This window comes from Rattus norvegicus, chromosome 6 (assembly GCF_036323735.1).
Source record: "Rattus norvegicus strain BN/NHsdMcwi chromosome 6, GRCr8, whole genome shotgun sequence".
NCBI classification, from domain to species: Eukaryota; Metazoa; Chordata; class Mammalia; order Rodentia; family Muridae; genus Rattus; species Rattus norvegicus.
This window is the reverse complement of record NC_086024.1, coordinates 113,031,726-113,058,838: the sequence shown is the minus strand read 5'-3', so window position 1 is coordinate 113,058,838 and position 27,113 is coordinate 113,031,726. Positions and strand designations below refer to the sequence as shown.

General features: G+C 48.2%; 1 protein-coding gene across 12 annotated transcripts in view; it reads right to left on the bottom strand.

Annotated features, from left to right (window-relative positions):
• Adck1 (aarF domain containing kinase 1) overlaps positions 1–27,113 on the bottom strand; it is a 102,628-nt gene that overhangs the window by 49,122 nt on the left and 26,393 nt on the right. For 9 of the 12 annotated variants that reach the window (XM_039112658.2, NM_001399748.1, NM_001399749.1 and 6 more), the window contains one exon: positions 10,720–10,923. The exons of 1 other annotated variant lie outside the window; for it this stretch is intronic. In XM_039112658.2, the coding sequence (XP_038968586.1) occupies positions 10,720–10,764 (45 nt within the window). In that variant the 5' untranslated portion in view covers positions 10,765–10,923. Of the gene's footprint in view, positions 1–7,082; positions 8,214–10,719; positions 10,924–13,704; positions 13,727–27,113 lie in introns of those variants that run through there. 2 more of the 12 variants (XM_039112653.2, XM_063262231.1) reach the window with 2 other exon arrangements.

Genomic DNA, 27,113 nt, shown 5'->3' with positions numbered 1-27,113 from the left:
GAGCCATCAGCCAAGGTTCTTACAGTTGCTTCTGACTAGTACACTTGCTTATGGACAGACAGGGTGAAAGAAAAGAGCTGTTTGTCAAAGCTCAGAAAGACCTGGGAACCAGGAGCTTCCTGCACAGCTCTGGGGCTCGATACATGAGAGGCACAGCTAACAGTTCCCGGCATTTACTCTGTGGCAAGCCCTGCGCGCCACATGATTATGTCTTTTTCTTTAATAGCCAAGTACTAACTGTGCATAGTTATGAGGATATGGAGATGACATTCTGATACACATAACAGGTAATGCTCAAATCAGAACAGTCAGCATATCCATCATGTGGAACAGTTGTCACTTCTCTAGGGTGAGAACATTTGAAATCCTCTCTTCTATTCTGAAATATATGCTATGATACTATGACAGTAGTCACTCTCCCAGAGAACACTGCGGCTTTTCCTCTTATCAAACTCCATAGCCTTGCCTCCTCCCTACCCTTTCTCAACCCCTGGTGACTATTCTGCTGGCTACTTTAGGTGATGAACTTCTTAAGCTTCCACATATGAAAGAAAACACGCCAGTATTTGCCCTTCAGTGTCTGGCTCATTTCACAGTGATCTCAAAATGATATGGTACTACAAATAAAATTTCATTCTTTTTTCTTGCTAGATAATCTTCTCCCATGCATGTGTACAACATTTTCTTTTGGGCATTTAGATGGTACCTACCATTTCTTAGCTACCATGACTACTGCATGACAATACAGATGCCTCTTCGCATGATGAATACTACAGACCCAATACTACTGACTAGTGAATCGTAAGGTAGTCTGATCCAAGCTTCCTGATGAACCTTCGCAAGGTTTCCACAGTAAATCAGAAAGTGAAGGAGAGGCAGGGAGTGGTGGTGCACACCAATAATCCCAGAATTTGGGAGAACCAGGAAGTCTAGTCTACAATAGCTCATTCCAGGCAAGCCAGGGCTATACAGCAAGATCCTATCTCAAAAGGAAAACGAAAAGAAAGTATGTAAAATTCTCAGTTCTCTGTATTTTTGTCTTTTTTGCTAAGAGCCATGTAGTAAGTTCTGGTTTCTTTAAAAACTCAGTTATGTTATGTGAATATGTTTTTGTTTAAATCCCATGTGTGGTATAAGAGGCTGCTTCACAGCAGGTGATTATGATTTGCCTTGTGCACTAGCAGGGGCATGATTTTCCCCTGCTACAGATAGTTTAATTCTGGGGACTCAGAGAGGATATAAATGGGAAAGCCCCAAGAGGGCCTGTGGCAGCTTCTGCTCCCCCTGCTGCTCCTGGTTTTTCTTATTGCGGTTTGACAACAAGTTGAAGATATCCTGGCAACGAAGACTGGACTTGCTCCAAAGACCCCAATGTCCCTAATCAGCAGGAAGTAGCCTAAAAAGTTCTCTGTCCCTTTTCCCTGTTAACCTTCTTCCTCTTTTACATAGTGTAGGGAGTTGGGAGGGATTAGGATGGAATGAGGGTTGGAAGGGAAGTAGAGGTACAAGAACCAAATAAAATAACTAAACAAATACACCAACAGAGCGTATTTAACTGGTGTGAGATATCTGATTTCCAGGAGAGTGGCTGTGAAGAGGTTGAAGGTTGAGACAGAGTTTTGCTATATATCCCAGGCTACTCTTGAACTCACTATGGGTCTCAGGCTAGACTCCAACTTGCAGAAATCCTCCTGTCTCAGTCTTCTGCTGGGCTTACAGGTGCTCACCTCCACTCTCAGTGCACATGACTTGAATGTGCAGTTCCCTGATAAGCAATGTTAAGTGTTTTCCTCAAATACTTATTAGCCACATATATGTCTTCTTTTGAGAACATCTACCTGTTTCTTGTTGTTTTTTGTCTTTGTTGTTTTGAGACAGCAACTTACGGTATAACTCTGGTTGGCCTAGAACTCACTCTGTAGACCAGGCTGGCCTGAAACTCATAAAGATCCTCCTGCCTCTGCCTCCCTAGTGCTGGGACTGAGGGAATATGCCATCACACTTAACTCTTGGTAAATTGTTTTTTTCTATTGAAGTGGGTGTAGGGATTTTTTTGTTCTGTTTCTAATAAACCATGGATATTATTCCTTTGCTGAAGAGACAACATGCAGATATTTTCTCCCACTCTGCAGGTGGTCTCTTCAATCTGCCGACTGTTTTCTATGTAGACGCTTTCTTGTTCTGTTTAGTTCTGTCCCTGTCTATGCTTCTGAGGGCTTACCTAAGACATCACTGCCCAGGCAAAGGTTCTGAGGCATTTCAGTATAGTGTATATCTCTCAGTCCTTACCACAGCCTTACCAACACACAGTTTCTTTGATCACCCCTGACTACAGACAAGGAAACCAAAGCTGGAAAGATTATACCTGGGATAACACAGAGCACCTGGAACTCAAGCAAGACTGCAAGTCAGACAGAATCTCCACTCACCTAACACTCCTCTGCTAGGTGGTTTTGGATGCAAGCCCAGAGTAGTGCCCTGAGGGAGTCCCTGAGACCATAAGCCAGCACAGAAACTAGATGACCAGGCAAAGCACAGGACTTGAATCCAAGTCATGGACTATGTATCCACAAGAGAATCTATCTAGCCTCCCTGGGGATCCAGTGAAAGTTTCAAGAAAACAGAAGCAACCCCATTCTAGAATTCCACTGAAGAACATTTATTAAAACCTACTGTATACCAAGTCCAAGTTGGGCACCATAAAAGACTCAGTACTCAAAAGGGATAAACCACAAGTCCCAAAGAGGACCACTGACCCTGACTAGGGGACCTGAGGAAGTCACAGAAGAAGCAGCTTCATAGAAAGCTGTACATCAGGACCCTACCTGGAATAGTGTCTACCGGCTAGCAGGCAAGTAGTGATGGTTAGACATTGCGGCTCACACAATGAGAGCAAGCCCAGTGGGCTCACAGGGGAGCAGAATGAAACAGGACGAGTGTTTGCAGATGGAGGAGACAGCTCAGCAGTTAGGAGCACTTACTACTCTTACAGAGGACCCAGGTCAGTTCCCAAGATCCATGTAGTGGCTCTCAACCATCTACATCCCAATTCCAGGGGATCTGACTCCTACCTCTGACCACTGTGGGCCCAGGCATGCACACGGTACACATACATGGACGTAGACAAAAGACTCACACACATAAAATAAGTAAAAGGAAAAGACAGAGAGGCCCTAGAGCAGCCCTGGCAGGACAGGCTACCAGGCCGTGAGGTTCCAGCAGCTCCTGCTCTTTCTACCATGGGGCTTTTTTCACAGACACAGGAGTCACCTGATCCAGGCACAGTGATACACACCTTAAATCCCAGCTCTCTTGGAGGAAAACGAGGCGGATCTCTAAGAGTTCAAGGCTAGCCTGGTCTACAGGGTGAAACCCAAGACAGCCAGAGCTACAAGAGCAGGGGGGGGTGGGGGGTGGGGAGGGAAATTACAAGCATCAGAGGGACAGTGCCTGAGCAGTGGGGACAGGCTGAGCCAGGGCAGAGCTAGAAAACGCTGGCCAGCAGAAGGACAGGGGGATGGGGGACAGATTAAGGAGGACAGGGCTACGGTTGGGAGATATCAAAAAAGGACCATCCAGGCTGTGTGGCTGCCACTTCGCAGGCCCCTCCACCAGTGACTAATGGCAGGTCATCCATTGTGGCTGACATTAATGGTTCTCTCCATCCGTCTCCTACTCATTAAATTACCATTTTATGGCCAAAATCTTTCTCTCTCATAATTGATAAAAATCTCCTTTTGATGTTTGGCATTATTGGGGGGAAAATGTTTTTTATTCCTCATTATGTTTTTAATATAAATGTATTTTTTTTTTTATTGAGATCTGCTGGGAAGGCAGGATGAGGACAAGTCAGGAGGAAGAGAACACTCCCTCCCCTCTCACCCGCTTCCTTGTACCAGCTGCATGGCTACCAGATCCTTCTATCCCATGCCCAGAGCACTCACTTGGTGGCCCTCTTAGAGACAATCTGGAAGACAGGCAGGTGCCAGGGCAAACAAAGGTGGTAATCTGGACAGGAGAAGCAGGTCAAAAGGTCAGCTGAGCCTAACGATGAGATCCTATGATAACTGCAGGCCAGTGAGGTAGGCTGACCTCAGCAGGCCCAGACAGACAGAGCAAGAACACCAGGAACCAGTACTAAGAGCCCCAGGGAGCAAGGACCCCTACCCCAAGGAGGGGGCCTGACACCAGAGGAGCTCAATAAACACTGTGCTTAACAAGAGGACAGGGGGCAGCCAGAGAGCACAGTGCTCTAACAGACAACAGAGCTCACCCACAGTGCAAGCCCACCTTCCGGAGACTACAGAAAAAGAAGCAGGAAATACCCCAAGGCCATAAAACTAGTAATCCAACAAGGAGTTTGGCTCCTGCCCCTCAGTTCAATATAAACATCAAGTGCCACGTGAAGTTCCCCTCAAGGCCACATGGAGAACTGAGGTGATTTATCTGTGCACCACCCTGGCTGGGTCACTGTGCCCAGATATTAGAGTAAATGTTACTGTAGATGGATTGATTTTCCCTGCTTTTCCTTTGACCGGGTGCTGAGGTCAGAGCCAGAGCCTTGAGAAAGCTAAGCAAGCACTCTTCCACTGAGCTACGTAGGAAATCCAAAACCCAGACCTTGGGTTTTAAGACATTGCCTCACCACGTAGCCCAGGCTGGCCTCCAATTCTCAATCCCCCTGTCTCACCTCCACAGTACTGGGACTACAGACCTTCGCATCCAATTTATTAGTAGAACAGGTTGCCCTCCATATGTGAGTGGGCCTCATGCAATCAGATGATATCCCTGAAGCAAGAGGGAATTCTGCCAGCAGATGGCCTCCATGTTCGAACCTCCACTACAGCATTGGCTCTTACTGGGACTCTGGCAGGGCCACTCTGACAGTTTTGGACTTGCTATCCTTGACAATCACATAATCCAAATTTTTTTTAAAAAATCTATCTTTCTACTTATTTATATACATGCATACACACTGAGATGCATACAATCAATCATGTCTCATTAGTTCAGTTTCTCTGGATAACCCAGAATAACACAGAATGAAACTGTTCCTAGCCCCGGCCGAGAGGTAATAGCCCAGAGGAAAGGCTGCCTGCAGGGGACACTTTGTCCTACTTCTCAACGAGATTTCCCTGAGCCAGCTGCAGTTCTGTGCTCTCTGCCCAGGCTCTCCCTTCTCCTATCTCTCCTTCCTTCCTGCCTGTGTTCTGTCTGGTCCTGGTACCCCACGGGGTTGTCTTGCTGGCCAGGAACACCACGTTGAATAAGCAGCTGACATCTTCGCAGCAGGAATTCCCTATCTTACCTGAACTTTTGATTCAACCCAGAACAAACCATGACCAATCATCCTCCACGTGCCCCTGTGAGCTCATACAAAAATGGGCGTGTGCACCTGGTACGCAATGGCACCCCCACGTCTCTTCTGAATCTCCACAGAAACCCAGCTATGTGTTCCGCCAAGATCACCAAGTCCCTGCAACATATAGCACTCGTGAAAACACATTGCGCCCATCCCTAGCAACCATTAACAACAAAATTAAGCCAATTCTATATCCCTACACCCCTGGTAGGGGAGTTCAAAAGGCTGACATAAGCATGTTTCAGAGGAAGAAACCACACAAGAGCTTCTCTTAACTCAGGCTGGAGTTTCCAGACTAAGCTGTAGCCAGTGACATCATTCTCCTTAACTTCTAAAATTTCAGAGGTGAAGCTCTTACCTGGCACAGCTATGTTCCCTGACGGTAACAAGCCTCCATCATGGCTTCTCTTTTGCTGGCTCTGTTTCCTTTTTACTTCAGTCGAGTCTCACTTACATATCCCAGGCTGGCCTGAAACTTATGATCCCCGGCCTCTTGAGAGCTACGAGTGTGGATAGCCATACTGTGTCTACATGCTTGGATCATGTGTTGAAATATGTTATATCCTGACTTGCCTTTGTCCATGGGCAGACATGCCTGGGCAGGTGTGTGTCTGCAATTAAAGACAGCAGTCCCGGTGTAGCTGACAATCATTATGGTCACTTCCCGAGTGCCACTGTCCCTGAACTCTGCTCACTTGACTTGCCCACTCATAAAAGATGGCCATATCTGCTGGACATGATGGCGCATGCCTTTAATCCCAGTACTCAGGAGGGGGAGGAAGGCAGATCTCTGCGAGTTCGAAGCCAGCCTGGTCTACAGAGTGAGTTCCAGGGCAGCCAGGGCTACACAGAGAAACCCTGACTTGAGAAACAAACAAACAAAAGGACGAGCACATCTCTGCATCACTGAGACAGTCGGCCTCGGTCCCCCACTATCTATGTGTCAGTCCCTTTAGCTTCCGTTGCCCGGGCTCCTCTCCGGCCCATTCACCCTCTCAGGCTCACATTCTGAAAAGAACACTGCAGGCCTGTCAGAGCATGGCCTCAGCTCCTAAACACTACGTACAGTCTAAGCCAACAAAGCTCGGTAACCTCCCAGCTTCTGCCTCTCCTGCCACTACACCTTTGCTGAGCCCGTGTCATCCCCCAGTGTGCCCTTCCTCCCAACCGGAACTTCTCTGATCCCGCTCACCTTTGAGGAACCTGAGTCACATGCCACATGCTTCAGAAAGTCTCGAATGGCTTGAATGGAATCTCTCTCTCTCATGTGACCAGGCATTACCTTGATCAACCTATCTCACACCACGGGGGTCTGGAATGAGGTCAAACCATAATTGGCCACATCGGGATCTAAAACCTGCTCCTGTTCCCACACATTCCAGCTGTTTCTACAAGCAAGAGAAAGGAGGAAGACGGAAGGAAGCCATGCTGAGCCTCCAAATCACGGGTTGTTAGACCCAGAGGACAGGTTCATGGTTCTTCAGGGGACTCATGCATGAGCCCAAAGACTGAGAGCAGATGGGGTAGGGGCAGAAGGCTTGTTTCATAATCAGGAAGCAAAGAGAGAGAGGAAGAGGCTAACAAACCCCTTCAAGGGTCCCTGAGATGGTCAGTCTTAGCAATCAATGTAATGGTTATCAGAACTGTCATAGAAATTAACCTCCTCTGAGTGTCTGTAAAGAATTCTCTGCAGTGGGTTAATTGAGGTAAGAAAACACACCTTAAAAGCGTGTGGCAGGCTGGGATCCCATACTCAATAAAAGGAGACAGAGCTAACCAGCAGTGTTCCTTGTTCTCTGCTTCCTAGTGGCAGCTCATTGTGACAGCCTTGGACAGACCACCGTGCTCTACCTTCACGACAGACAGTACCCTCCAATCAAGAGCCAAAATAATCCTCCGCTTCCTTCAGTTGCCTCTTATCACATATTTACCACATCAGTAAGAAGAGTAACTATAACTATTACAGTTCTCAGAGGCCTCCGTCCTCCCAGTGGGCCCTTCCTACTAGAGGTGAATGTCATGACTCCAAGTCCAAGCCTTTTAAAATTCAGACTTTTAGAGGACAATTATTCAGACTTTAGCCACAGTCCACCGCCTCATGACTCGGGCCTGTACCCGCCCCATTCGTGGTGAAGAGATATCAGTCTGGTCTGCCCAAGAATAAAAAGAGGCAGAAGCTCTTCCCTCTGGGAGGGCCAGGGCTCCAAGGCATATCCCTGACTTGTAAACTTAGGTGCCATCTTCTGGCCAAAGGAGGTACTGCATTTGGACTTGTGGCCCTAAGAGTAGCCAGGAAACAGCTGATGCTCAACTCAGTTCAGAACAAGGTCACTTCTGAGACAGCAGAAAATGCCCCTCTCTCTTTAGGGTCCAGGCCTTGGGCCCCCTCCTATTGTTTTCTGCTTCCCTTCACTTAGCTAAGTGGCCCCCAGACCTCTTCTGAGACAGTCCCTATGCAAAGATGAAGACCTTCAGTGACCTTTTTCTCTATACTGTGGCACTACCTGATGTCCAGGGGCAGGAACTCACCTGGAACCACATGTCCAGGGGCAAGTGTCCCTGGACATCATGGGGCAGAGAGTCCAGGAATGATACTGTCTCTGTCTTATATCCCATTCCTATAATGGGGACACCCTCTCAGGCCAGCCCCAACAACCTGGAACAGGAAAAGGTTTGAATACACAAATGGACTCTCAGAGACTCTGTGGATGGGAAGGCCCTAAGAAAACATGAACTGAGCCGCCCTGAGGACCAAAGCAGCATGTTATGCCACAGCTCCTGCCTACCCCAGCAGGTAGTCTGAGAAGTAGGCGCATGCCCATAATCTTTGAACTTGGCATGACCTTAAAACCTAGCCAAGGACAGGAGAGCCAAGAAAATGGTGAATGCTGAATGTTTGACTTCTTCCAGCTACATCCTGGAAACCAGGGAATAGAGCCTGCTGCTGCAGGAGGCCCTGCAGCCTAGAGGGGGCAGGAATTTGTAGGGTTCATCAACACTGTCCTTAAAGAGAGACTTCTTCTCAAGCAGTTCCTAGGAGGGGCTGGAGGAGGAGGGTGTGCCAAGTGAGTGATTTCCTCCGCCCTCACACCCCACACTCACCTACCCTGCCTCCCACAGAGCCTCTTTCCCCTTCCCTCCACCCACAGAATGACGACCTGTGTCGACAGAGAACAAATGCCACTCTCCTGGGGGGAGGGGGGGAAGAGGTTTCTAAACTCCCCAGAAGTGAGGGACAGCCCCTCGGAAGTAGAACCTGGATGAAAGTGTCACTATGTCAGGAGGACTACAGACAAACTGGGGCAGTGGCCACAGAGCCACTGGGCTTAGCCCTACTCAGCTGGAGGAGGCCTGAGAAGACACAGTGAATCTGCAGGAGACATCTTCCAACCAAGCGCCCTGCTGGGCGGGCCCACCATGACTGACAACACTCTGATTGTTCACCTCTGCCCTGGCCTGGTCTCCTAGGAGCCACTGACCTGCTTTGCCCCACTCCTTCCTTGGAAGCTTCTCCCCCCCACCCCTCGCTCCCTCACATCCACCCCTGCTGAGTTGCCGCATGCCAACAATGATGTGCTCAGCACTGTTATTACAGTGACTTATTTCCTTTCAGCTTGGGGAGCGGGGTGAACCTCACACTGCTGGAAGCCAGAGGCCAACGGGCTCAGCAAGAAGCAAGGGCTGACGAGCACCGAGCACCGAGGCCAGCCCTGATCCTGCTGCCTGGGGTTCCTCTAGCCAAGCCCTGCTCCTCCTAGCCTCCCGCTTTCTCCCTAACTTCAGGCCTATCTGCCTTTCGCTCCTCCTTCTGGATGAAATGTTCCTGAGCAAGGCAGTTGGAGGCAGCTGTGCCTGACCAGGGCCCCACACGGTCGGACCACGAGTCTCTCTGTAGGCCAAGCCATTACGAAGATACAAGATCTCCTTAGCTGGGTGCTGGATCCTTAGCTGGGTGCTGGATCCTTAGCTGGGTGCTGGATGCTTACTACCAGCTCCATGTATCAGTTAAAAAAAAAAAAGAATAACCTAGGTAAGGTTGTTTGCCCATTAAACACTGATTCCTACACACCTTACTATTCTGGTGCTGCGGGTCCAGAGAAAATGGACTGTCGTGGTCTTTATCCCTAAAGGTTTTCTGATGTGCAATGGAGTGGCCTGAATCCAATCAAGCTGCAATGTAGCACTTGGAGGGGGCTGAGTTATGAGGGCCTAATTCTGATGGTCTGGGGATTCCGACGGTCTGGGGAGGTCAAGGACTTCCCAGGACAGCTACAGCGTAGATGGGATAACAGCACCTAGCTTCTGGCCTGGCATCCGTGAGATGGATGGACAGATGGACAACTGGCCCAGAATCACTTGGTGGACAGCGACTATCATAGAAAGTATTCCAGGCAGAACGGGTGCACAGTGTGAGCAGATGGGCGGAGCACAGGACACCCGCCTCTGTTTGCTCTCCATTCTACCTATAATCATGCCGTGTAAGGTGGACACTGTGGTCTTCCTCATTTTACAGAGAAGGTCAGGTGACCAGAACACATAACTTGTGCAGGGTCTAATCCAGAGCCCTAACGCTGGCCACCAGGACCCTCCCATGCTGGAGCAGTCATAAAACATGTGGGTGGCAGGGACCAGGAGTGTGCAGGTGTGCACTGAAAGACTTATTAAACACACACACACACACACACACACACACACACACACTCTGTCTGGATCTCACTCTGTAGACCAAGCTGGCCTCAATCCACCTGCCTCCATTTCCTAAGAGCTGGGATTAAAGGCCGTGCCCAGGAGGAGTCATCAGAGGCAACCAACTAAATAGAGCCCCTTGCACTTTGGGCGTCAGATAAGAGTAAACGTCCCATCCCTGGGAGAGCAAGCAGGCTGCATAAGCGTCTGCCAGAACCTTCCAGAGAATGCCAGTGCAATGAACTGGATGGTGTATTGACGCCATCTTAGCACAGCGTGCTACCCCCCACCCCTCAGCCACAAGATGGAGTCAGTAATAGTTCTCACCTCACACTTGCTGTGAGGACCAACTGTGACAGTGTAGCACACAATAGTTATCAGCGGGCAGTAAACCTCCAGGGGCTGACACACTGAATTAGATTGAAGCGGCCGAATCCTCTTAGGTTACCAGCCAACACTGTGGAATACAGACGTCTCATATTTCAGCTAGTATTTTTTAGTGATGGTCTCTGAAGCTCCTTATAGCTTCTGATTTAGCACTGAATATTGCTAAGACATTTAATCCTGCATCAGTGATGGAGTTTGGGCCCAGGCAGCAAGAACTCGGCTGCAGCCTTTTGTAAGGTTCTCTTTTCAATCTGGTCCCTCCCTGCTCCACAGCAACAAGGTACCTCCTTGCCCAGGTCTTCTCGGATGACCTGTCGGACCTCTTGCATGCTGCTCTGTGGGGCCTGACTGTGCAACACCTTCAGCGTGCTGGTGTACTCCTCCGGCAGCAGGTAGTCCAGAGCCCCCAGGTGCTGGCCCACCTTGATGAAAGTGCCCCGGTTGGCACAGCAGAGTTCACAGAGACGCCTGGCAGAGCGGAGATGTACCTGCAGGAGACAGACAAGGCAGATGAGTGAGTGCAGCATGTTCCCTGGACAGCATCCCACTCTCCTGTCTCTCTGCTCAAACACCTTTTGTTACTCCCCCATGCCCAGGGCAGGTACGTATACACACACACACACACACACACACACACACATATACATGTACACACACATATACACACCACACACACATGCATAAGTACACACCACACACATACATGTACTTACATAGCACACACACACTATACACACACACATACACACACATATACACACATACACACGTGCGTACATACACACAGCAAACACAGCACACACACAGTGTACACACCACACACATGTATGTACACACACATAGCACACACACGTGTACACATACCACACACATGTATTACACACACACAGCACACACACACATACATATACACATACACACACATACACACCCATATACACACACATAATATACACATGGATACGTACACACACCATATACACACACACACATGTACACACATATATACACATACACACATGCATATGTACACACACATGTACATACATAGCACATACACACTACACACACGTACATACATATATACACACATACACACATGCATACGTACACATACCACACACATGTACATATATAGCACACACACTACACACATACACACACATATACACACGTGCATACGTACACACAGCACACACACGTGTAAACACACCACATACACATGTACATACACAGCACACACACACACACACCCCACTCTTTTTTCATCTTTTACTTGAATGTTCTCCTCAGTGCAGTCAATTCGAATCTCACAGCAAGCCCAGCCTCTGCACACAGCCTGGAACTCCCAGTCTCCTCCCATTCCATCAAAACTCCCCACAAATGAGTATTCCCAGCTATTAACCGAGACTAATACACTGACGCGTTCAAGGGTGTGCCGAGCTAACACTTTTGACACCTACTCCTCGACCATCCAACACTTCGGGTCTGTTTGCAACTCTACCACGACAGGATAATAACAGTAATAACAGTAAATATTGGCTATTCATATATATCCTATATCTTTTAATCCTCAGAGTAGTTCAGGGAAACAGAGTTGATACCTTCAAAGACGAAAATCAGTTGTCTTATTTAGAAAATAGAAATGAATCCCCGGTCGCAGGCTACAAGACACTGAATCGAGGGCTTTATCTCTCATATGGAGCAGACTGCCGGGCAGGTTGTCACCCTGATGTGACTCTGTCCTAATAGAGCTGAGAGGTGTCCCCACATGCACCTTAGCTGCTCCTGCTGAGTCCTCAGTCCAGGCCCAGCCAGTTCACGAGATGAGGTGGGTCCTCAATTATAGGAGCTACAGCTTCTAAGGAAAGATGTGCCTTACATAGGAAACAGTGAGTTCCCGTGTGCTGTGGGGACCTGCTGCTACCTGCTCCTGCCAATGAAGTAACAGAGGAGTTTGAGCACTGAAGGTGAACTTACACTCTCGGTGTGAAGAAGAATAACAATGTAATTGACAATAGAGCCGGGTGAAGAGCTAACAAGGGTGGGAGAAATGTCTTCCCGAATAATTAGCTGCCAGGTGAGCCACCCAGCAAACGGTTGCTTAAGATCCACAGTTCTCAACCTGTGGGTCACGAAAGTTTTCACAGGGGTCACCTAGGACCATCAGCACAGATATTTACATTGTGGTTTGTAACGGTAGCAAAATTACAGCTATGAAGTAGCAATGAAAATAACCTTAGCTGTGGGTCATCACAACAGGAGGAGCTGTACTGAAGGGTCACGGCGCTAGGAAGGTTAAAAACCACTGCCTTAAATAATAAGAAAAGCACACTGGGGGACTGGAGAGCCAGCTCAGCCGTTAGAACACTGGCTGCTCTTGCAGAGGACTTGATTTGGTTCCCAGCACCCACATGGCAGCTCACTACCATCTGTGGCTCCGATTTCAGGGGATCCAGCGCCTTCTTTGGACTGCCATGGGCACCTGGCACACACTTGGTGCACACCCACACGTGCAGCCAAATATGAAAACACGTAAGATAAAGTAAATAAAAATTAAAAAAAAAAAAAACACCACTGCAGCCCTAAACGGCCATGTCCCAGGTCTAGGCTGTCTTCAGGCCCATGGGGATCTGGCCATTTCTAACCTGGTGAATGGCTGATGCCCATTGCGACTCATTCTAGGGCAAAACTATGTTCCTAGAGCTCCACCCTCAGTGGAGTCCTCCAGCCTTGACACAGACAGGGTCCGAGAGGCACCAACGGCAGTTGTTTCCTCTAGCAGGAGACAGTGAGGAAGGAAATAGTCCTAATTTGGAGAGCAACCCGAAAGGACTTAGAGTTCCGAGGCAAGAAGAGTGTCTTAAGAAGTGGAAAACAGGAACTAGGAGTGCAGTTAAGCTGGTAGAACACCTATGTGGCATCCATAAGGGTTACTTCAACCCCAGATGACAAAGCACTGAAAGCAGCCAGTGCCAGACAGCAGAAGGATGTGTGGAACTGGGTAGAGCAGGGGCCGTAGTTGGCCAAGGCTAAGCTGTAGTCCTGATGTGGTCAGTGTAAGTGGGACAACCATCCCAGCTTGTGTGAGCACCTGGGAAGGGCAGTGGCCGACATCAGGGTCCTCCTCAATCACTCTCCACTTTCACTTTTGAGACAGGCTCTAGACTGAAGCTGGACCATCCAGGCTGGCCAGCCAGTGAGCTCTAGGGACCCACCCCCCTGTCTCTCACACCCCAATGCTATACTTACAGATGCACACCACACACCTGACTTTTATGTAGGTGACAGGAATCCAAACTCAGGTCCCCATGCTTACACAGCAGGCACTTTATCAAACAGGCCATTTCCCCTGCCCCTAGAGGTAAGAAACCTTAGTAAATCAAACCCTAGTAAGTGGGACCATCTCCACTGCCTCTCGGTTAATGGATCCACTGCTTCTTTAACCCCAAGGCTAGGGATCAGGTTTGGGCAGCAGGGGGATTCTATGAGGACCTAAAGATGCCAGTGCCAACCTTAATGGTTCTAGTATTCAGTAGAAATGAGCAGCCAGCAGGGGCAGGCACTTGCTCCAGGGAGCTCAAAGACCAGCAGCAGCCCTCACTCTACTCCTTGTAGTCCCCTTCAGGGAAATGTAATGTGTTAAGCACCCAAAAGGCTGTTCTTAAAGATTAGCTTGTGGTCATACCTACTAACAAGTTCTTCCACCAGCCATCAGGCTGCCCAAGATAGAAAGAACTTAGCTGAGCATCAGACCCAGCCTTATTCTCTGCCCCTCATCTCTAGGAGTAGTTGCTGTGTGTCCTTACTGTTACCACCATTAGAATCTCATTGGATCTCTTTTAGGGCTTAGTCATCGCCCACTACTTAATAATTCTTCATATTCAATTTCCCCTGTTCAAATTACTTATGTAATTAGAAGCTGGGTGATACACAGTGTTAAGCCCTGAAATTAAATTTGCAATGATTAAGATGAAAACTGAAGGATTTTTCAGATCAAGGGAAAAATGTAAGCTACAGTCTGTGTGTGTGTGTGTGTGTGTGTGTGTGTGTGTGTGTGTGTGTGTGTGTGCGCGCGCGCATGCTGGTGCACACGCCACTATGTATGTGCATCCTGAAGGCTGAAGCATGCTTGTATGTTGTGGGGTAGCCTGGGTGCATGTGGGCCTGTGTGTGTGTCCGTGTGTGTCTGTGTGTCTATGTGTGTGCATGCACAAGCTGCTGGCAGACCTGTCCATTGTAGTTTTTAACATCTACATATCTCAGTTGCTTCCAGTCCTTTAAAAGCCTTGGCCTCATCCTGTGCAGCCCTTCCAAAAGGAAGTGGAGTTCATTGTCCATCACCTGTGACTTGAAACAGTGGCAAATGGCTATCACTTGACACAAAGGGATGGTCGCCTTTAAACAGTGCCCGAGCAACACAGAGATCTTTGGTTCATTCAAGCCTGGGGAAGCCAGGCAACCCTGGCTTACCTGTTACCTGGGATATCAATCAGCTCTTGGGTACAGTAGCTGTGTATCTACAGTATGTTCTGTGTACCTCAGGGTAAGTCACTTAGATACCAAAAACATAGACTGGTGACAAAGATATGTCATATACCCACAAACCAAGGAGCCAGGAAACTGAGTCAGCACCTACTGTATATGGCACCCCCATTTCCACAAAAGGAGCCCTGAGGTCATCTTCATCCAGCCTCTAACACACACACAGTTACACACACTCACACATAAATACCTACACACAGAGACAGAGACAGGGACAGGGACAGGGACGGGGAGGGAGAGAGAGAGAAGAGCATAGCCACTTACTAAAAACACAAGATATTCTGTTATGGTGAAAATGCAAATGTCAGCTAACAGAGTGACACTCAGACCTCAGGGTCCCTGCTCTGGTCCAGCTCCCATGGGTCCACTGGCTGCCCTTTTGGATCAGAAGCCAGGCTCATTCTAACCTTCAGGAAAGTTACTGACACAGTACAAGCTTCTGGCTTTCAGCCACTCCACTTGGCACCGCACGGTGATGAGCCTACTGACAGCTCGGATTCCATGGGGCAATGAATGAGTCTGTCTTCCCAGATCATCTTCCGGGATCTCCTGACCTCTGACTCTGATCCTTAAGCACACATCCATGAACACGCACCCTCAGAAGTACAGAAGAGGCTAACGCTACAGAAGAGCCCGCTGACCACATACTGCCCACTGAACGTCCTGGGACACGGAGATGTTCCAGTCTGGTGCCTGCACAGGGGCTAACGTGCACCTGAAATGTGGCTAGTGTGGCCGAGAAACGGCCTGTTGAGTCACTTAAGATGAACGATTACAGGGAGGACTTTTAAGGAGCTAGTGGCTGCTGAAGAGGACAACTGAGGCCTATCAGCCGGCAGCAGCTGTGCAAAAGCGTTTATCCAGTGCCCTAGTGCAAGTACACGCCTATCCCACAGTACGCACTCAAAATACAAGATTTTTAACCTATATATTACTTCTGGAAACTGGATCTCTCCCTCCCAACACTGTCTTTTTCTCTGTATCCCTCCTCGTGCTCCATCTGTCTCTGCCTTTCTGTCCATCTCTGATCTCTGTCTCTCTGTTTGCCTACCTGCCCCCTCCTCTGTGTGTATGTGGTGTGGTGTGTTTCAGTGGCCACTCCCCTTTTGTATAAGACAGAGTCTCCTGACAGACTGGAGCTTTACCAAGCAGATAAGGCTGGATGGCCAGTGAGCCCCAGGGATGATCTACCCATCTCCATGGCTCATCTCAACCTCACTGCGATCACAAGCACACATCACCATGCTCACCTTTTCATGGTTCCGAGGATCACATTCAGATTCTCACACTAGCAAGGCAAGAACTTCACCAATGGAGCCATCCCCCAGCCCCAGAACAGAGGTCTCTGATAGGTTCATAGAGATGAAACAACTCAGAGTTCAGTGACGATCTCAAAGTCTCACAGCTAGTAGAAGAGTGGTCCAAGCCTTCATCCTCTAGACACTCAGCCCTGTATCCTCTGGGCCATGTGCAAGAAAATGAGCTTTGCTGGGGGTTTTGTAAGTCCTGAGACTACAGTGTAGATGTCACTAAATTATCACCTGAGCAGTAAACATAAGTCCATACAGACAAATCTGTCAGCAGCAGGAAGGTAAGTAAGGTAACAGCCCAGTCACTCCACATGACAGGCACTGGATGGTTACCAGGTTAGAAGAGAGGTGGCCCTGACAGTTGGGTGTATTTTAGAAGGATACAAAGGATGTGCTCACCCCTAAACAAGCAAGGAGGGTCATGTAACTTGCTAGTCAATGGCACTGACACTAGAGTCGGGAAGACTTGGGCCCTAATCCTAATTTGTCCCTTAACTGTCATCAAACCTCCATAAGTTGATAACCCAGAAACTTGGTCTCTTCCTGAGCAGAAGGGGGACAATAATTATGCTCACCACTGTGGCTAAATAAAGTAAGACCTAAAGTCAAGCCCAGGCCCCTGTCCAGCATACAGCCAGTGTTCAAAAATTAGCAGAGAGACACAGAAGGGAAACAAATCAACCTTCCCAGGGAATGAAATGTCTAAAACTTAATAAAACAGAGAGTTCCCAAAATGATGACATACAAATGTCTGAAAACATTTTTTAAAATGTTAAACGTCTTTAGCCATCAGGGAACTGAAAATTAAAACTACTTTGAGATCTCATTTCATCCCAGTCAAAATGGCTAAGATCTAAAATACAGCAAAGTGGTGGTGGTGCATGCTTTAATTCCAGCATTCAGGAGGCAGATGCAGAAGAACCTCTGTGAGTTCGAGGCCAGCCTGGTCTACAGAGTGAGGTCCAGGAGAACCAGTACTACATGGAGAAAACTTGTCTGGAAAAACCTAATATACATACATATACATACATACATACATACATACATACATACATACATACATACATACATTCATTCATACAAAAACATCTATCTCCATCCCCTGGGTCCTATAACCTAATAGAATCGAAAGCTAATTTCACAGACTGTCACATAATGTAAAGCATCACTATACAAAAAATGAAAATAGCACCTGTAGCCCACACTTTCTAATCCCACAACTTGCAGGCTGAGGCAGGAGGCTCATGAGCTTGAGGCCTATCTGGGCTAACTAGAGAATTCTCTCACCAAAAGTAAGGTGCAGGGAGGGATGGAGAGGGGGAGTGGAAAGATAGAAACACACAGAGAAATGGAGAATTATTCTAAATGTAACTTCAGGGTCCCCTCAGAGATCTACCAATTTCTATGACTACCTTTGACATCTGGTACCCATTTACTCACTGGACACCAGCTGGGCCCTTACCCAGTACCCAATCACTGGTCAGCTGGATGTACGGGCGCAGTGCCTCCTCACCAAGAGCCCAGCATCTGCCTCCCATCCCCACTGAACTATCACAGAGCAGCTGGCTGTGTCCCTGCCCAGGCTCCTTCCTTTTCACTCCCAGCTCAATAACATGCCTTATGATTACCTCATTACCAATAACCTTGCTGTAATGAGTTTTAATCTGCCTCATATTAATTAAAAGCATTGTTCTTAGAGAGCTTGGTTTGTGGTTTGAGAGTGGGGGACAATGAATCACTAATAAGATAAATTCTGTGCCGATTAATTACTGATTTGAGCCAATGAAGCAGAGGCCCGAGAAGGACCATTCTCCTTTCCTGCCTGAATCCCTGGGCCCTACCTCCCTGAACTTGGCAGAAAGGAACCAACACCAGACTGAATCCATGGGGGCCACATCAGAGCTGAGCAAGCTTTGGGGATGTCATGAAACACATACACAAGTACCCCACAGATGATAGGAAGAAGTAGGGGACAGTGAAAGACAAGGCTATAGCCTCCTAACAGAGCTGACTAAGTCTTGAATCTGATGGGTATATTGCACGCATGTTTGGCAATATCATAATGAGCTCATTACACTGTATGGTTAACATATGCCAAAGAGGAGGAGGAGGAGGAGGAGGAAGAGGACGAGGACAAGGAAGAGGAAGAGGAGGAGGAGGACGAGGAGGACGAGGAGGAGGAGGACGACAACGACGACGACAATGATGATGATGACGACGATGACAAGGACACAACAACACTGAACTACAGCACCAGCACCATGGGTAAGTCACAGAACCTCTCTCAATTTGGTCTTCAATAAACAATATCTACCTCATGAGGTTGCTGGGAAGTGAGGTCACATATGTGCTTAGAATAAGTATTTCTGTACTTGTTCTAAGGGACCCTGAGAAGTGTTTTAATCAAGTATAGTAAGATGCAAAAACACGGACGCATTTATCATGAAGGAAGTTTCAGAGTTTTTAGTCACAATCCCTGGAAGTTATGGCATGCTACATAGGGCTACATGGGAAACTACCAGGGTAGGTACAAAGTATGGAGAAAAGCCTTTGCTGTGGGCTCTATAAGAAAGATGGGGTGAGGCAGGACAGTTTAGGACTGACTGGCTTAGGTCATTACTGCAGGCTCTGGGGAGCGGGAGCTATGCCGTTGTCTGGGACCTGGTCCTGGACACTTAGATCTAAAGGAACGAGGCCTTGACTGTCTTATGAATGGAGGTGGCTGGAGAATAGGGTTCAGCATCAGTTGGTTTGCATAAGGAAGTCATACTGCCAGCTCTCTCAGAATCAGTTACCGAGAGGAAAAGCCCTTCTGGTGCCCACAAGGACACCCAAACCTCCAATGATAACAGAAAGTTAAACACTAGCTGATATGAGTCTCTAGACTGCTCCCTCAGCGGTCTCCCCAGTTCCACACACCAAGAGTGCACAAACCAGCCTCGCCTACCCAGACTGCGCCCCTGCCCTGGGCGGATCCAATAGCCTCTCTGACATCACACTAGTGTCCAACCCGTGCCTGAAACATAGTGTGTCCTTCCCGTTACACCCAAGGCCATACACAAAACGTCACCCCTACATCCCAGTCTTCCCATCTTAGGAGATGGCAAATCTAAACTTGGGGGGTCTCCCGGCCATAACCGTAATGTCCTAGAAAATAAACTTCTGTTACCTTCACATTCTCATTTGAAACACAAACCCTATGCATCCAGCAATGAAGGGAGAAGGGAGGAAGATGAAGCCTACAGTGGCCCCAGTTTGCAGCGGAGTCTGTGAAAAACACCCTTGAGTTGATAGATGGAGTTAAGCCCAGAAAGAGTTCACAGTCCAAGAGAGAGACGTAAAGAGAAATGATACTAAAGAAAAGCTGGCGATGTGTGCAGGGCCCATCCCTGGTGCTCAGCTTAAGGCTCATCAGCCTGCACGAGTGCAAGACCTGCCAGAGTCCAGACAAACCCCGAAAGACTAGAGCTAGGTACCAGGACTCACGTGTGGCATATTCTTACCATCAAGCCTGGAAAAGCACAATAATTCATATCCACAAAGTTCTGGCCTCGGTAGCCAGAGATATCCTAAATACTATCTCAGTCCAACTAACAAATACTAAAGCAAGACCTGAACAAGATCTATTCCCCCCCCCAAAAAAAACTTAAGAAGGCCTCAGATCAAAATTTAAGAATGTCCATTGCAAAAATATATAATACCCAAAAGGATAAAATGCAATCTCTAAAAACTATTGGAAACCTCACAGATATGCAGACGACAGAGAAGGTATGACATACTACGTCCTGAGAAGCGGGACAGATAGCAAACAAAATCCACTAAGGTGAAACCAATGCTACAGTTATTAAAGGACAGCATTAAAGCCAGGCCGGATGACGCAGGCCTGCATTCCCAGCACTCAGAGGTGAACGATCAGATCCAGGCTCAAAACCCTGTCTAGACTAGAAAGTGAGTCTAAGCCAAGGTAGGCTTGTGAGGTGGTCTGGGTGCATAATGCCACCGTACGTCTAAAGAAGAAAGACAGGTTAAAATGATAGTTTCCAGACCAACGAGTGCACATCCACAGCTCCTTCTGTAAGGGCCTTGCCAATGCTGTTCGATCACAGCAACAGAAAAGCATCTAGCCACAAAGAGTCTCGCCATGTAACTCCAGCAGGCACGGAACACGCCATGTGGACCAGGCTGGCCTCCAACTCACACAGACCTGCCTGCCTCCTTCTCTCAGGTACCACCATGTTTACCTGGCCTTCTTCAAACATGGCTTCGGGGGACTGAACTCAGATCCTCAGGCTTGTGTGGCCATGAGCCATCTCCCAGACCAATGCCCATATCGCCATAGGGAACGGAGTTTGAGGCTGAAGGGCTTGGTCTCTAGAAGTGGAACTAACACTGCCAACAATAATTTAGGGAGGCATGAAGCAAAAAGAGAAAAAAAAAAGTTGTCTTGGCTTCCCTGGAATCCCAACACGTAACTCAAGCACTCAGCAAACAGTAAAGGAGTTGCAAATTTAAGAGTATAACAGTGTTACTAATGGCAACTCGGGGTCCCCCCCTGCCAAAGAGCCTGCACAGATGCCCACAGGAGTTGGGGACCTGCACTTGTCAATCTGGAAAGTATCCATCTGGGAGCTTCGTGGCCAGAAAAGCTACAGAGAACCCTTCCCTCCATCTGCCCCTTAATCACACACAGTGAGAAAATGCATAATTAATTTGTTCTCACAGTTGCTCGGCGACCGGAAAAGTGGGGGCATTTCTGGAATGGCTGTTACAGACAAGAATAACAAATGCCAAGGCCATGAGCAGAATAGCACACCCAGACAGCCTGCATCCCCTCTTGGCTCACTGTGCTTGTACAGGATGCCTGCCTGGATGTGGGATGACAGTGTCTTTTTCACATCTATACAGCCCTGTACTCTCATGGCTGATAGCAGAAATCAAAGCAAACCCTCAAAAGATATGGGTGAGAAAGCCTTACTCCTAGAAGGACAGTGAAGGCGAGCAGGTTCAGGGGCATGTGGAGAGCATCTAGGGAAAACTGACCTTGGGCAGTGGCTAGATGATGTGACTTCAACTTGAGTGGGTCTGAAATCAACTAAGAGAAATGCTTCCCCAGAAGAGTTATCTGAAGGGGGAGATCCCCAGAGTGGACAGTACCTTCCAACAAAAGCCCAGATAGAAAGAGCTGAGGAAACGGCAGTGCTGCTTTTGCCTGCTTGCCTTTGCTTCTTGTGGCTAAGTCCATCTACTACACTGCTGTGCTGCTGCCACCACCACCACCGCTATCCTTCAGAACACAGTTTCCTGAGCCTTCCTAGGAGGGCTGGAGATTGGTGGATCTCTGGGAGTCTTCTAGGCCTTTGGAGACTGGAACTGCAGAAGCATCCATCCTCCTATAGTCAGAAGCTAGAGGGAGGGCTCTTAACCTTTCCAGTGAACAAACGGCCACTGTTGAACTACCCAACCTGTCCTGGTCAGCCAGTCTAATTATACTACTTTGTATACATTCATGTTCTGTCTTCTGCTCCTCTAGAGCAGCAGTTCTCAGCCTCCGGGTCGCAACCCCTTTGGGAGGTTTTACATCAGATATCCCACATTTAAAATATTCATATTATAATTCATAACAGTTATTAGGTAGCAACAAAATAATTTCATGGTTGGGGGTCACCACAACAATAAGGAACTGTATTAAAGGATCGCAGCATTAGGAAGTTCAGAACCTACAGACTCCTAATACAAATGACATTAACACTTGTTAGTCTAATCACATGCATTAATGACACTGTGATTCTTTAGAAAAGTGTCCTGGTTTAGAGATGTATACAGGAATTATAGCTTAAAGTTCTTCAGAGATAAGTAAACATGATTCAGGGCAACATATTTCAGGCGGAGGTGCCAGGTACAACATTCATTTTATTACTCTCTGTGCTCTGTAATGACATTTGGGATTTTTCATAGTGAGATTTGTTTTCCTAACAGACCCAACAGCAGTTCACACCCTGCAGAAGAAAATCAGGCTGCTAATAACCCCACGATCCTGAGACAGGGGGATGAGAGGGACACTGCCCAGGTACTTACATAATGGTAATCACACTGTGGAAGCTCTTGGAAGAATGACAAAGGCAGGGGAGCACTAGAGAGAGAGGGGGCATAAGAACGGACCAGCTGATGCTGGCCTTGAAGATGGGAAGGGCCAAGACACCTGGGGCATCTCTAAAAACCAGGAAACGACTCAGGTGCTCTCTTAATTAGGGTTTCCATTGCTGTGAAGGGACACCATGACCATGGCAACCCTTACAAAGGACAACATTTGTTGGGTAGTGCTGGTGCACGTCTTTAACCCCAGCACTCAAGAGACAGAGGCAGGTGAATCTTGAGGCCAGGCTGGTCTACAGAGCAAGTTCCAGGACAGCCAAGACTACATGGAGAAATCCTGCCTTGAAAAACAATTAAGTAATTAAGGAAAGAATTTAATGGGAGCTAGCTTATATTTTCTGAGGTTTAGGCCATTATTGTCATGGCAGCACACAGGAAGACATGGTGCTAGAAAGGAGTTGAGAGGTCTTCATCTGGATCAACAGGGAGAGAGAGTGACACTAGGCAGGCTTAAGCATCAGACTTCAAAGCCCATTCCTTAGTTACAGGCCTCCTCCTACAAAGCCACACCTACTCCAAAAGGCCACGCCTCCTAAAAGTGCCGCTCCCTGTGGGCCTACGGGGGGGGGGGGGGGGGGTGTCATTTTCATTCAAATCATCAAAGGTGTGGTGGCACACACTTTTAATCACAGCAGAAGCAGGGGCAGGAGGATCTCTATGAGTTCAAGGACAGCTTGGTTTATACAGTAAGTTCTAGGCCCGCCAAGGTTTCATAGTGAGATCCTGTCTCAAAAAAAGGAAAGAGGGAAGGAATGAGGGAATAGAGGAGAGGAAGGGGACAGAGGGAGAGAGGGTGGGAGAGGGAAGGAGGGAAGGAGGGAAGGAGGGAAGGAGGGAGGGAGGGAAAGAGAGAGAGAGAGAGAGAGAGAGAGAGAGAGAGAGAGAGAGAGAGATTAGAAAAATCAAGGAGATGGACTCTTCTCTCAGAGACTCCACAGGGAGCGCCAACTGCTGACACCTTCATTTTGTGCACACAGAATCACTCTGGGCTTCTGATCTCCAGTCCCCTAAGACTGTATTGTTTGAAGCCACCATTCACTAGTAATGTGTTACAGCAACCATAGGAGACTCTCATAGCCGCTGTCTTGAAATGCTTTATTTCTGGATTGCTGTTTCTAACTGAAACCTGACTGCAGTGAGTCTACTCTGGGATATTTAGCTCACACACGTTCTTGGAGGCTATTACCTATGCTGTGGCACACTGGCCCTCCCCAACCCCAGCCTCCCTCCTCACCTCTGCCCTGCAATCTCTGAAGCTCTACTGAGGGTGGCTTACATTCTGCCATTGCCCTGCAGCCCTGCAGGGAGGCTGCTTTAAGCATGGTGAGAATCAGAGTCACACAGGAGCCATATCGCATCTAGCCCCATCCATGGCTAGAATGACTACAGCGATGTCAAAGGTCACATGACAGAGACTTCCACCGCTTTCGGGTGCAGACCCTGACCATGTACCAGAATGGGGGCTGCAAGCTCTTGAGAGTGCCCATCATCAGTGTGGCAAGGTAACATAGACATAGGAAAGGAAACCTGCTCACCCTTTGAACAGAGCCCAGGGAACTACGAAGCCAGCTCTGGTCCTCTGAGAGCCTCCCAGTCTCTCATGCTGGATAGCTCTTCAGGCACAGCCCAGGTCAGAGAGCCCTCCTCAACCTCGCCTTCATTTGTCCCATGACTACATTTTATCTTCTTTGGGACACTTAGCAAGAGTTCAAAATATCTTGCTCCTTCTCTCAACAAAGAATATATACATATATACTATACCTACTATGCTGGGTGTATGATACAGCAGCAAGAGAGACCAAGTCCCTGTCTTCTTGGAGTGGATGCTCTTGTGAGCTCCACAACTCTTATTCACCTCATCTCCTCAATAATGGACCACTGACCAAAAGTAATTAAAAAATAATAATAACTTAGCAGGGCAGTGATAGTGGTAGTACACACCTTTAATCTCAGCACTCAGGAGGCAGAGGCAGATAGATCTGAGTGAGACCAGCCTGGTCTACAAAACAAGTTCCAGGGCAGCCAAGACTACACAGAGAAACCCTGTTTCAGTGGGGGGAGGGGGGGGAGTGTACCACCATATACCCAGCATCCCACACAGTGGCTGGCATATGATAGCTGTTCACTAAGTGACTATATTAATAGTCACACAGAGAGGCTGTGTCCAACAATGAAGCTCAGCATGGAGATGTCCCTTATGATCATTGAGACCCGTCAGGTTGGAGACCCGTCGCCAAGTCCAGAGGGAGGGAAAGCCTAACAATAGGTTGGGGGAGGTGTGCAATATAGATGGGGAAGAGGCAGCACCACAGTTCCCAAACTACTTTGCCTCAAATTAGCCTCAAACATGTGCCGCTGTTGTCAGTCAACAGTTTATCTGTATATTTAAGCAAAATTATTCTGCTAATTGGACATATGTCTCATGGCTCTACGAGGCAGAGTCTATTAAAAAGTCTTGCTGTAACAGGCAAAGCTTGGAGAGGAGTTTTTACTTGGGGACAGGAAAAGCACTGAGTGGATTTTAATTTGGTAGAAAATAGCTGCTTGGGGCCACAACAGTGAGAAGCAGGAAGGAAAAGCAGCCTGGGACTGCTACTCTTAACGAGCAGTCAGACAGCAGCAGCAGCAGCAGCAGCAGCAGCAGCAGCAGCAGCAGCAGCAGCGCCTTCCTCCACACCTCACTAGTAGAGCCAGGTCATTCCCATGTTCCTATTTTAGAGGTGCGGCCACTGAGGCAAGAGTACCACAACCACCCTACCTGCCCAGGTGTGAAGCTGTCCTCCCAGTCCCTGAGGCCTGACCTCTTGAACACATTAAGGTATGAGAATTCCTAGATCCAGGATGAACGCCCCAAAAGGCTACAGAAGAAATGACTACAAGCTGAAGGCACGGAGGGCAGCAGGGTGCAGAATGTTGAGACGTAGCAGCTGTCTGAGGAAACAGGAATCCATGCCTGTGAGACTGTGGGCTTGAGCAGTTCTGGATGCTCACAATCAGGAAGGTTTCAGAGGGGCTATATACCATGAAGCCCAACTGAGTTCCTAAGGTGTGCTTAACAATAGCCTACCTGCTTCTCCCACCCCACCCCCCAAAGAAACAAAAAACAAAAAACAGAGCCACGTCCTAGCCCCTGGGGCCTATAGTTGTAACCTTATTTGGAAGGAGGACTTCTGTCAACATTACTGAGAATTTTCAGATGTGATCAGCCTAGACTATCAGGGGACAAGGGAGATATGCCTACGCCCAATGTCCTTACAAGAAAGAGAAGGGAAGATGGAGGCACAAGTTGCAGGGATAAAGTCATAGGGCTGCTTGGGGCTTCCAGAGGAAACCAAAGATTCTTCGCTAGGGCCCCCAGAACTAGCACGGCTCCGTTATCCTTTGACTGTAGACTTCTGGCCTACATGGACTGTGTTAAGCCACTCATTTTAAGTCATTTGTAGGACGTTCACAGGGAGGTAGACAGTCACTTACCTCACGTGTGCCAGAGCTCCCTCATCTGAAAGGGGGCTGGCTGGGGAAGAAGCCATCGACTGGAGGAGGGACACAGCAGAGCTCAGAGGGAGGGGAGAATCAAGAATGAAATATAATGACATATGCATGAGGGTGGCACTGGGAAACCCCATACTTCATATCTAACCTAGGACATTTACTTTTTTTAAGTTTCCTTACAATGAGAACAGTGGTGTCTACCTTGCTAGATAATCAGGGAGTCAAGACAGATTACAGTCCTGGGCATCATATCAGTCTTGTAATTAGAGTTCAGTCCATGTGAACACCCGCTCTTGGCATCAGAGAACCCGTCTCACCTGGCTGGGATGCATCTAAGATGGGCAACAGCAGGTAGACACTGGGTTTCTGCAGTTCCTGCCCTGCTGAGGGCCTTGCATTAGGTGCAGACTCTGCAGTTCTCTGTGGGGAATGGGATGGTCACCATCCCTACCACCCATGAAGCCAGGAGGCAGGGACAAATTAAAAGCAGCCTCATAGGTGCGGGCTGTGAGACGTTGCTACAGACACACACACACAGGTACTTAGCCAGTACAGTCAGAGCTTAGCACCAGAAGTATAGGGGCCTGATTCATGTCACTAGAGCCACAGCCTTTGGAAAGTGTGACTGCTTCGGAGCAGTAGAAGTAAACCCCATCCCACCGGGCTTCTGTGAGCCTGATCCAGTCCCAGGACATTAAAAAAGAAAAAGAAAAGAGGCGATCCAAGAGCAGAGTAGAAAGAGAGTGACCAGACTCAGCAGGGGAGAGAAGGCAGCAATGGCAGGTGGGGGCCGGCCAAGGTCTGGCCCAGCATCCGCTACAGATGGCTTTAGGTTTGCTTCCCAAAAGAGGACCCAATGCCACTGAGGAAAAAGAGGTACAAAGGCAGCTGTAGATAGGACATGGAATGCTATTAGCACTGCATCAAAGAAGAGAAAAGACCTGCAAGACGGCCTGGCAGGTAAAGACGCTCACTGCCAAGACTGAGCACAATTAGGTCCCAGGATTCATAATCCATATGGTGAAAGGAGAGAACTGACTCCTGCACCACACACACACACACACACACACACACACACACACACACACACACACCAAAAATAAGTAAATGTAATTCTCTAAAATTTTAAAGAGGTGACTAGAAAAATAGTTCACTAGGTGAGGGCACTTGTTGCTCTT